The sequence below is a fragment of the Polypterus senegalus genome, chromosome 6 (genome assembly GCF_016835505.1).
Source record: "Polypterus senegalus isolate Bchr_013 chromosome 6, ASM1683550v1, whole genome shotgun sequence".
Classification (NCBI taxonomy): Eukaryota; Metazoa; Chordata; class Cladistia; order Polypteriformes; family Polypteridae; genus Polypterus; species Polypterus senegalus.
The window spans coordinates 37485988-37498436 of NC_053159.1; the positions used below are offsets into that span (position 1 = coordinate 37485988).

At 40.8% G+C, this 12449-nt stretch overlaps 1 protein-coding gene across 2 annotated transcripts in view; it reads right to left on the reverse strand.

Moving 5' to 3' along the window:
• mib2 (MIB E3 ubiquitin protein ligase 2) overlaps window positions 1–12449 on the reverse strand; it is a 209762-nt gene that overhangs the window by 5424 nt on the left and 191889 nt on the right. For both annotated transcript variants that reach the window (XM_039755849.1, XM_039755850.1), the window contains 2 exons: window positions 899–1077; window positions 516–721 (listed from right to left, as the gene is read on the reverse strand). In XM_039755849.1, the coding sequence (XP_039611783.1) occupies window positions 516–721; window positions 899–1077 (385 nt within the window). The remainder of the gene's footprint in view (window positions 1–515; window positions 722–898; window positions 1078–12449) is intronic.

Genomic DNA, 12449 nt, shown 5'->3' on the forward strand with positions numbered 1-12449 from the left:
ATAAACAGGTTTTCTATGCTCTTAACTGCGAAAATATTCGATTTATAAATAAAGAATCCTACTTCCATTTATTCCATTTAGAGTCTGGAACGGATTAACCACGATAAACGAGGGTTTACTGTATATATTTTAATTTTATTGAATTTTTTAAAAATCAAATAACACTCCATACATATAACTGGAGTTTTACTTTAAGAAAAAAGAAGAAAAAGCTTTGAGACAAATCAACCAATCAGGAAAAGAAGAAATGTTGATGAGGAAGCGTTTACCCCGTGGCCTTGACGCTGTCCTCTGGATGAGACTTATCATCTATACTGCTTGTTTCATCTGTGCAGGCGCCACATCATTGTGACCCACCTGTTTCCTTCCGTGGATGTATTTCTGTCTACAAGCACACGTGCCCGCTGGCAACAGTCTGTCGGCTGATATCGTTCTAATTCTGACCGCTGGGCGGCTCAAATATAACTTTGCACCTCCTGACGGGTACTAGAAAGAGGAAGCCGGAGAGAACCTACCTTCACAGGCGACACTGTGCTGGCAGGGAGAGAAGAGGATTAACAAAGCTAGCTCAGAACAGATGATGCATTCGCTGGGCCCTGGTGGTGCAGCTGGCATGACCAGGTTGGTCATGGTGTTTGGAGTTGTATGGACCCTGCGCAGGCTGCTGCTGCTGGTAACCCCTGAATGGTTTCCTGATGTGTTGCTGTGAAGCTGCTGTGTCCTGAATAGAAATAAAAAAGATAAACGTTAAGTTGGTGCAGCAGGTCCACCTCACGTATCTCATCAAACACAGAAAGTCCAGAGGGTGACGAGAGATTCTCAGCTGAGGGCATCAGTCAAGCTGGAGGGCACCGATGTGACCCGCCTTTCCAACATCACATAATTCTCCATTTCTTACCTGCGCTTCTCATGGAAGTTCTTGATGAGTTGTATAATCATGCCATCTGTAACCAGGTCTAGTGGGCTCTTTCCTTTGTGGTTGGCATAATTCATGTCAGCCCCCTCTTGCACAAGGTAACAGGCTATGGCTGCGCCAACATTCAGCTCCAGGTTCCCCAAGAGGCCAGAGAGCTGCAGCTACGAGACAAGAGCAGGGCTTATCATTTACATGGCTTTACATTACACCGAGAGCGGCACACGCTTTTAGCAGCCACTGGCAGAAGATGGCACACAAGATACAAAAAAAAAAAAGAGAAAAGAGAAATACCATTTTTCCTTTTCCTGGCTGAAAATTTCTGTCTCGATATTTCAGAAATCCTAAAATGTATGTTAACAGTACAAAACTCAGCAGCACAATCTCAGGAGAAGTGCTGAGGGTAAAACGTTAAAAGATTGAAGTTAAAAGATGTGCACTGAGCGGAAGGCAAGAAGCACAAGCAGCGGTGAGCCTCTCCGTAGCAGGGCTCATTGACACAGCCAAGCAGAAAAGAGTCTGCTGTGTGCAATTCGGTAACAGAGACATTTTAATTAAGCGTCAGTTTAGTGTTCATCCAGCCATTTGCTCTCACGATTGGGTTATGTGCAAGCCAGCGTCCATACCGCAAATCCTCAGGAGCTCGGGTCGACGAATGTAAAAAGCAGATGGATTATACTTACTGTGTAGCACATGAAGGACTAAATATATATTAAAAAAAATCAAGAAAATGAGAATGGGCTTAGTGCTTGTTTTTGGATTCATGGCGGCCAATTAGGATGTTTAATGCGTTTTTGTGCAGCTTAATGACTTTGGAGCATTTTGCCAATGAAGAACTCCATTACTGGACCTGCATGTGTAAAAGGGGGGTACCGTATATACTTGCATATAATCTTGAAACCCGAAAAATCGATCGTAAAATCAGACCCTGACTTATAAGAGATGCTCTTATGAAAAAGGTGTACGGAGGTGAGATCCAAAAAAACACAAAACAGTGCAAACATCACTTCAGAATAGTTCAGGTATTACTGTGTGGTCACGTAGGCACAATACCTAAAATAAAAAGGCAGTGTGCTCCGTGGTTAAGCAACCTCCTGGACCAATAGCGGGAGTTGTCCACATTCGACTTGTACAATACCAGAAATGAGACTTTAAAATCAAGCCCCGACTTACCCGCGGGAGAACTTAAACGCGAGTATATACGGTACTTAAGAAGCCAGGTTTCTGCCTTGACTGGAGGCCCATCTCATGTAAACGCACTCATTAAGAGGAAAAAATATTCAACAAGAAAATTCCATTGCAGAACTCCAAAACTAAAAGACACTTTTACATTAAAAGGAGAAAATGAGACCCGACTAGAAATTATTATCAACAAAACCCCGCGGCCACTGCAGCCTTTAGTTAATCGATTCTGAGCCCCTCGACTTATCAAGCTTTGAAGTGTAAGAAGGATTCAAGATTATCAGCGCTAACTGCCGTTTCAAAAATGATACGCTTTAAAGACAAGTGAACCGACCCTACAGTAGGTGATATTTACTCACAGTCCCATTGAGAACTTCTCTTTTTCTTTTTTTAAAATCAAGCTTCACATTTAAAATATCTTGCAGGGTGATGCCTCTATAATTAATTTTCATAGCAAAAAGGGAAAAATCTCATTTTTCTTCTTTCAAATTATTCGGTAAAACAAACTCAGAAGTTTAACAATAATAAGCACACAACTAGCAAATACTGCATGGAAAAAAAAAAAAGGTATGTGTGGTTCTCACGTGCCGGGTGCATGTACTGTACCCTCAGTCCACAGTGGAGCGCAGAAGTGATCGCGAATGTTAAAGAAAGAAGAATTGTTCTTGTAGTGTTTAAAAATGTGACCTTTTACTACGGCTGCAACTAATGATTATTGTGGTAGTCGGCTAATCGTTCAATTTATTTTTCGATTAGTCACAATTATTTCATGCCCGCGACCTGTGGTTGCACATCCTGTTCTGGGCTCCAGTGCATGTCTTACCTCATCTGCTCACGTCTCTCAACCTGTGAAAGTCACCCTGATGTCTCTGCATTAACATGATTTAAAATTAATAATAATCAAATTAAAATAACCAGTGAAGTATATGAATTTGAAAATCAGATGATTTTATATTGGTGTGACCATCACAATAAAAAACAAATACATTAAACAATACAAACTAAAGTGCACGTAGTCTTTAAACAAAAAAGTGCATTTAACTTGACCAAAAAATACATCGTTAAAATTAGAATTAGAATTAGAACACTCTAGACGAGAACAGGCCATTCAGCCCAACAAAGCTGCCAGTCCTATCCCCTTTCCTCCAAGAAAACATCAAGTTGAGTTTTGAAAGTCCCTAACGTCTTACTGTCTACCACACTACTTGGTAGCTTATTCCAAGTGTCTATCGTTCTTTGTGTAAAGAAAACTTCCTAATGTTTGTGCGAAATTTACCCTTAACAAGTTTCCAACTGTGTCCCCGTGTTCTTGATGAGCTCATTTTAAAATACCAGTCTCGATCCACTGTACTAATTCCCTTCATAATTTTAAACACTTCAATCATGTCACCTCTTAATCTTCTTTTGCTTAAACTGTAAAGGCTCAGCTCTTTTAATCTTTCCTCATAATTCAACCCCTGTAGCCCTGGAATCAGCCTAGTCGCTCTTCTCTGGACCTTTTCTAGCGCTGCTATGTCCTTTTTGTAGCCTGGAGACCAAAACTGCACACAGTACTCAAGATGAGGCCTCACCAGTGCATTATAAAGGTTGAGCAGAACCTCCTGTGACTTGTACTCCACACATCAAGGCGCTATATAAACTGACATTCTGTTAGCCTTCTTAATGGCTTCTGAACACTGTTGGGAAGTTGATAGCTTAGAGTCCACTACGACTCCTAAATCCTTCTCATAAGGTGTACTCTCGATTTTCCGACCGCCCATTGTGTATTCAAACCTAATATTTTTACTCCCTATGTGTAATACTTTACATTTATTGACACATTTTTCATATTTTAGTAATAAATGACAAAATGTAGACATAAACTATATAATGTGTAAAGCCTAAAGTGCAAAGATCAAATAAACACTTTCACAAAAGGTTCAAGGACGATACAATAGCTTCCGTGGTGCAGCAGTAGGAATTGCTGACTTATAACCAAGAGTCCTCCGGTTCGATCCTGACTGCTTCGTATATTTACCGTTTTGAGTAGTGAGTTGCTCTTATTGTTAATATTATACAATAAACACATACATTTGATTTGTGTCAGTAACAGCCACTGTATTAAATGTATAGCACTTGTAAAAGTTACCTTTTTTCACTTTTATTTTACTCTCAGTCATGATCACGATACATACTACCGCACCCCCAGGGATCTGATGCTTAATTTTTATCTGAAACTGGGAATAACTGTAGATGTGAGTGGTGTTATGAGACAATCGAACTGGAAATTCTCTGATCTGGATGGATAAAAGCTGACACACAAACGCTGGCGAATCTGCCTTATTCGTATCTCATTGTCACTTGATTTTTTTATTATGCAGTTTTATTGAGTGTTCCTGCTTACGCTGAATTAGTATGCGCCTTAAGGCATGGATGTCAAAGCCACACTGACAAAAAAAACAGACACATACTGTAGGTATATATGATATTTGGAATTATTCATTTTATGAACTTATAGTACATTTCGGAAAACACTGTGGCCCGGATGCAACATTATTCATATTCATTTGCGGTTGTAATCAATGACCTCGTGTCCCACCTCCCCCTCCCACCCGAATGTCCCTCTGCAAGGTGAGCCATGGACGCTCTTCTTTTCTCAGTGGACCCCCACATGCCTTGCACAGTACATGTGCTTTGATCGCCGCCAGGTCAAGCTTGTTATAGCACAAGCAACCAGCCACCTGAATGCTGCTGCTGGCACTGAATAAGCTCACGCCTTCTGGTGTCGGCACACAGCACCGAGGGGAAAAAAAAAGAAAGAGACAAATATATGTGACATTTCGAAGAAATCATTGTATGACCTGAATAGCACCAATCAGAAGACATCATCGCACGAATGCAATACTATTTGAAAGTGAACAGATCGGGTGTAAATTTGTTACATCTCAATTTTTTTTCCCCATCTCCTTCCCCGTACTCTATCCGACTCGCCATTGCAACCACGTTTATTTTCCTCTACATTCTTCTGCTCCTCAGACGTTCTTCTTCGTTGGTAGGACTGTGTGCAGTCTTGACAAACAACAACAAACGATACTGACCCCCAGACGTTCATGTAGTGCATTGCAGTTACAAAAACCAGAGTGGTTCTTTGTGACTGGAGCCTCTATTGAAGGTTCTGTTTATTACGCGTCATTGATGATTTTTTGTAGTCGGCGTCGTGGATTATGTCGACTAATCGTTGCCGCCCTACCTTTTACAGAGATGCTCTATCTATTCCTATGTTGAAACAGCCTGTCCTGCTATTTGGTTACTGAAAATCTGCCTCTTCTATTAATGCTTTGGTGTTTTCTTAAGAATCACCTGAAAGCTTTGATAACTAGTTTATGTGGAAAATGAAAAAGCTCTGTGGCGTTGTAATTCTAGAATTTTAGGAATGCTACTGTGGGGTGGTGTTTGATTGTAAGAGATACGCAAAGGCAGTTACTACAAAGTGTGATTTATGATGGCTTCTTGTAAGCCCTGCCTCTTAGTTATACAACCATGCCTCGCTGTAGTCTACCAGCTCTAATGGCAGATGAGCTCTGAAAGCACTTTTCGGAGACATGAAATTTAATAAAAAAAAAAAAGAAACTAGGGGGCTTCTCTCCCTGCTCGCTTCACTAACCACCCCCCTGCCTGCTATACACACCAGGAACTTCACTTCTCTGTCGCTCACGTATGTGGATTTCACTTTCACCAAACAACACATCTTTTAATTCTCACAGATATGCCTCTTCATTGGAAAGTAACACAACTTTTCTCTGATGGCAACACGAATTAGACAATCTACAAGTCTCCAAGTTTAAATCTGAACAATATATCCGATCTCTTTTCACTGTTACGTTCATTCACCGAGTAATAATTTCCATTTGTTTGTGCTAATGCAATCTTTACTATCATTATTTTGAGACTTTCGAATTTTCGTACTTCCATTATCTCTAACCAGGGGGGTATTTTTCGTACGTGGATTACTCGTTTAGCCGGATGTAACTGTTGACGATTTGGCCTGATCCTGGATCTGTCGGTTTTTTGAAACTCTTGCTAGATGGGTTGTCATAGCAGCACATCCAAATCCTCAAACCTGCTGGTTCTATGTAAACAGGGATCAGTTCACACACTTAATCAGTGTCCGTGCGTGTAATTCATTCAGTCGTAGCTTCGCCGTTCTTGAATGAGCGACCAATTGCTATTGGTACGCAAATTATAAGAAGAGAATTTCATATAGAGAGGTTTGTGCACGATCGGCAAGACCCTTTTTTGTTCCCGGATGAAATTCTTTAAAGATACTGCTTTAGCCGGGTGGGAACATTGTACTTTAAAGATTTATTAACACCTTATATTCGAAATCAAACTCGGCGAAGTTGGGCTCTCACAACTACACAGACAGTATGCATTGCTTTGAGGCTTTTTGCAAGCTGCACTTTTTTATATACTGTAGGCGATGCGGAAAATCTGTCTAAAAGTGCCAGGCAATTCGTAAAGTCTGTCTGGCTCTGAAACATTTCCTTCGGGTTTTCAAAGTGTTTGCTGGACACCTGCGTGTGCAGACAATAAAAGAGGCGTTTCATGCCATTGCAGGTAGGTAATACACAGGCACAAACACCCTCAGTTCTGTAATGAATCTCACAATCTGCCTAATATTCTCATTACCCAGGATTCCCAAATGTGATTGGGGCACATGGGACTGATCAGAGTGGAGTTTGATCAAACATTATTTGTAAAATGTACCTCTTCTCCTGATGAATAATCAGAAACAGTGTCTTCATCAAATATTTGACCTCCGTCAATATCTCGTTGGTCAGACACAAGTTCTAGGGATATGACATTCACTGCAACTGACCCAACAAAAAAGAGGGCTATATGGAACATACCTATGGCAGGTTCATTGAGGACAAATGCAGTGGGATGCAAAAGTTTGGGCAACCTTGTTAATAGTCATTATTTTCTTGTATAAATCGTTGGTTGTTACGATAAAAAATGTCAGTTAAATATATCATATAGGAGACACACACAGTGTTGAGAAGTGAAATGAAGTTTATTGGATTTACAGAAAGTGTACAATTGTTCAAACAAAATCAGGCAGGTGCATAAATTTGGGCACCACAAAAAAGAAATGAAATCAATATTTAGTAGATCCGCCTTTTGCAGAAATTACAGCCTCTAAACGCTTCCTGTAGGTTCCAATGAGAGTCTGGATTGTGTTTGAAGGTATTTCGGACCATTCCTCTTTACAAAACATCTCTAGTTCATTCAGGTTTGATGGCTTCCGAGCATGGACAGCTCTCTTTAACTCACACCACAAATTTTCAATTATATTCAGGTCTGGGGACTGAGATGGCCATTCCAGAACATTGTACTTGTTCCTCTGCATGAATCCCTTAGTGGATTTTGAGCAGTGTTTCAGGTCGTTGTCTTGTTGAAAGATCCAGCCCCGGCGCAGCTTCAGCTTTGTCACTGATTCCTGGACATTGGTCTCCAGAATCTGCTGATACTGAGTGGAATCCATGAGTCCCTCAACTTTGACAAGATTCCCAGTCCCTGCACTGGCCACACAGCCCCACAGCATGATGGAACCACCACCATATTTTACTGTAGGTAGCAGGTGTTTTCTTGGAATGCTGTGTTCTTTTTCCTCCATGCATAACGCCCCTTGTTATGCCCAAATAACTCAATTTTAGTTTCATCAGTCCACAGCACCTTATTCCAAAATGAAGCTGGCTTGTCCAAATGTGCTTGAGCATACCTCAAGCGGCTCGGTTTGTGCTGTGGGCGGAGAAAAGGCTTCCTCTGCTTCACTCTCGCATACAGCATCTCCTTGTGTAAAGTGCGCCGAATGGTAGAACCATGTACAGTGACTCCATCTGCTGTAAGATGATGATGTAGGTCTTTGGTGCTGGTCTGTGGGTGGACTCTGACTGTTCTCACCATTCGTCGCTTCTGTCTATCCGAAATCTTTCTTGGTCTGCCACTTCGAGCCTTAACTTGAACTGAGCCTGTGGTCTTACATTTCCTCAATATGTTCCTAACTGTGGAAACAGACAGCTTAAATCTCTGGGACAGCTTTCTGTATCCTTCCCCTAAACCATGATGGTGAACAATCTTTGTCTTCAGGTCATTTGAGAGTTGTTTTGTGACCCCCATGTTGCTACTCTTCAGAGAAAATTAAAGGAGGAGGGAAACTTACAATTGACCCCCTTAAATACTCTCTCATTATAGGATTCACCTGTGTATGTAGGTCAGGGGTCACTGAGCTTACCAAGCCAATTTCAGTTCCAATAATTAGTTCTAAAGGTTTTGGAATCAATAAAATGACAACGGTGCCTAAATTTATGCACCTGCCTGATTTTGTTTGAACAATTATTGCACACCTTATGTAAATACAATAAACTTCATTTCACTTCTCAAATATCACTATGTGTGTCTCCTATATGATATATTTAACTGACATTTTTTATCGTAACAACCAACGATTTATACAGGAAAATAATGACTATTAACAAGGCTGCCCAAACTTTTGCATCCCACAGTATATGGTAATGACCATCCTTTACCGGAGATGAAGTGACCACCGCATCCTGCCACTGCTTATGAAGAGGAGCTCCCACTGGAATGCCCTCAGAAACAGGGCGATGGGTATTTTGCTGGAGAGCCAACTCTTCCACAGGTGTCAGGTCTGGACCACGTGGACCTCCACCTGTTTTCTGCTTGTCTGCCTTCTTATTAGCTTTAAAATTAATGTTTTAATATTATATATGATTCTTTATGTCAACAATTCTTTAAATAGTTATATATCAATATTTACTAGTTTGAAGTATATTCTTGTACTTCACTTTAACCTGTCCCCATGTTCTCACGTCTGATCTGAAATTATGACATATTAAATAATAATTAATCTGACACATAGGAAATGAAACGCTGCTTTCATTAAGTTCAATGCACACGCTTTTAATCTGTCGGCCACTTTTTGCCAGCCGTCTTTTCTGGATTGGGCTGCTTTTGCAGTGTTACCCTTTGTGCATATTAAATCTTGAAATCACACACATACACGCACAGCTTGTGTGAAAGAATGCGTCCGTTCTTTCGTCATTTTGTTGCAGCCTATCAAAGACTTGCTGATCATGTTTTCTAGACTCAATATATATGGTCTTTTCACTCAGCGCAGGCGCACGCATTCATCTCGAATGATTAGATCCAGCTAGACTAATCTACTCCACTGCTGCGTTTGAAAAACCGACTTATCCTGGATAAGTGTCACCAGCATTAACTCATCCAAGATGAGGCATCTGAACTCGGATGATTAAAGCGTCGTACGGAAAATACTCCCCTGTTCTCTATGTGTATCGCGCCAACATTTTTTAATTCTTTACGACGTTCTACTTTGTCATCTACTCTTTGTCTTTTATTTCCGGCCCCTGGTTAAATCTCTTGCGTGACGTGAAAGTGTCTTTCTGAGAAAGTCACGTCTCGTCTCTCTTCCCAAGATTTTATTATTATAATAGAGAGAAAAGGCCAAGTTGTCTTGGAGACAGGATAACCATATTATACCTGCAATGTAGATTAGCTTTATTAAAAAAACTTCAGTAAAAGAGCTGCTCAGATTAGAGACAGGAGCGGAGAAATCTCAATCCAAGAACATCCAGAATTACTGCTGGCGCTTCAAGCAATGTAAGAAATGGGCCGCCTGGAAAGATTCAACATCTAGCAGTACCAGGTTGTATGGTGCTTGCACTTTATTTTGCTCTTGCTTATGTCACTGTCTATTTCAATAATGCTTTGAGATTAAAGTTTATCAAGGCCTGCTTTCCTGCCTGCATGTTTGCTCTACTTTAACCACCAGGAGCCGAGAACCAAGTTCCTTTCTCAGCTTGGAATGAGGGACAAAGCACAGTCACCAAAAGGATGGCTACCGTGACAGCCATACATGGGTCAAGTCTGAAGGAGCTACTGACAGAAGGTTGTGGACCACAGTCCTGGGTGTAACTTTAATGCAGCAGGGAACTGTACATAAGACTGTATGTAAGAATAAGCAAATTAAAGTAGTGACAGAGAATTAAACATAACGTGAGTCCACATTAGAAAGGATCTGTGCATTTCGGTTTTAAGGAGAAGTGAACCCAGAAGACAGTCCACAACAAAACAGTGTTCCACAAGCATGCATCCAAGAAAAGACTTGTGTTCCAGAGTAAATCTGATCAACTTTAAATAAGATATAACAAATCGTAATTATTTCAATCTCAGCATTCAAGCATGGTCAAAACAGAGATACTTGCTAACTGCATTCCCACTGCAGTACCAAGTGCTATCGACTAACGCTAAACCAGTCCCAACTCCATAGGCAATGCAGTGAAGAGGATATATTTAAGGCCAAGTCTGTGAAGATGTCATTTTCTGTAAAGGAGCACAAACCTGTGTTAGGCATACAAAGAAATGAAATGTGTGTCAGTTCAATTAAAAAACACAAACTCTGTCCTTGCAGAGTAGGTGTATTGCCGCAGATTCACTCCACAAAGGATCTCGGGTCTACTGCCAGTGGTCACTAGCAAACCCACAATATTTAAGTGTAGAAGTAATCGCCTCACAGCACGAGCTAAATGAAGGGCTCCTTTCGTCAGCCATGCAGAGACTGTTTCTGAACACTGTGAGCAGAGTGCTTCCTGGTGACGCCAGCTGATCTCCCTCTGTGTCAACACCTAACCCCTCCAACCTTCAAACCCCCCGTTGCCCAATTGTTTTGCACAGTGTTGCCCATCCATAGTGCATATCCCATTCTCACCGGCACGCAAATTGCTGGGGACTGTGATTTAATATGCAGAAACATTTGTTTCCACCAACTTTAGTAAAAATAAAAGAATGGCATTATAGTAGATGGAAGTCAGTTCAGAATATTAGAACAGTTTTGATGAGAACAGGTTATTCAGCCCAACAAAGCTTAACAATCTTATCTGCCTAATGTTTCCAAATAGCACCCAGACAAGTGTCTCAAGTCTTTACTCTTTGCCACACTACTTGGCCTTTTAGTGTATCTGCCTACAATTCTTTGCATGAAGAAAAACCTTCTAATGTTTGTATGACATCTACCCTTAACAAACTGCCATTTGCGTCCCAGCTTTCTTGTTAGATAATTTAATTAAAAATAATAACTGGTATCTACTGTATTCATTCATTATACAGTTTCAAAGACCTCAATCATGTCACCTCTTGTTCTATAGTTTTTTTTAACTGAAAATGGTTGAACTCCTTTAATCTCTCTTCACAGCTCCAACCTCTCTGTCCCAGAATCAGCCTAGCTGGTCTTATCTGGACTTTTTCTAGTGCTGCTTTGTCTTTTTCATGACCTCAAAACAGAAACTTTACACAGTATTCCAGATGAGGCCTATACAGTGTGTCCAAAAACTTAAGCATAACTTCCCGTGACTTGCTCTGGACATATCGTATCGGGTGGTCCAGATCTAATTATGCAATTTTCATTACGCTATAACTTATTAAGTTTATTACACAGAAAATCATATACATATATATACATATATATATATACATATATTAATATATATATGAATATATGTATATATATATATATATACTCAGCAAAAAAAAACGTCCCTTTTTCAGGAATGTGTATTTCAACAATAATGTTTTAAAAATCAAAATAACTTTCCAGATCTTCATTGTAAAGGGTTTAAACAATGTTTTCCATGCATGTTCAATTAACATAATCAATTAATTAACATGCACCTGTGGAATGGTCGTTAAGACCTTAACAGCTTACAGAAAGTAGACATTTAAGGTCACAGTTCTAAAAATGCAGGACACTAAAGAGACTTGTCTACCGACTGTGAAAGATGCCCAGGGTCCCTGCTCATCTGCGTGAACGTGCATTAGGCATGCTGCAGGGAGGCATGAGGACTGCTGATGTGGCTAGGGCAATAAATTGCCATGTCCGCACTGTGAGACGCCTAAGACAGCGCTACAGGGAGACAGGAAGGACAGCTGATCATCCTCGCAGTGGAAGAGCCCGGATCTCAATCCCATTGAGCACGTCTGGGACCTGTTGGATCGCAGGGTGAGGGCTAGGGCCATTCCCCCCAGAAATGTCCAGGAACGTGCAGGTGCCTTGGTGGAAGAGTGGGGTAACATCTCACAGCAAGAACTGACAAATCTGGTCCAGTCCATGAGGAGGAGATGCACTGCAGTACTTCAAGCAGCTGGTGGCCACACCAGATACTGACTGGTACTTTTGATTTTGAGCCTCCCTTCATTCAGGGACACATTGTGAAACATTTTAGTTTATGTCTTATGATGTTGACTCTTTTAGTGTTCATACAAATATTTACACATT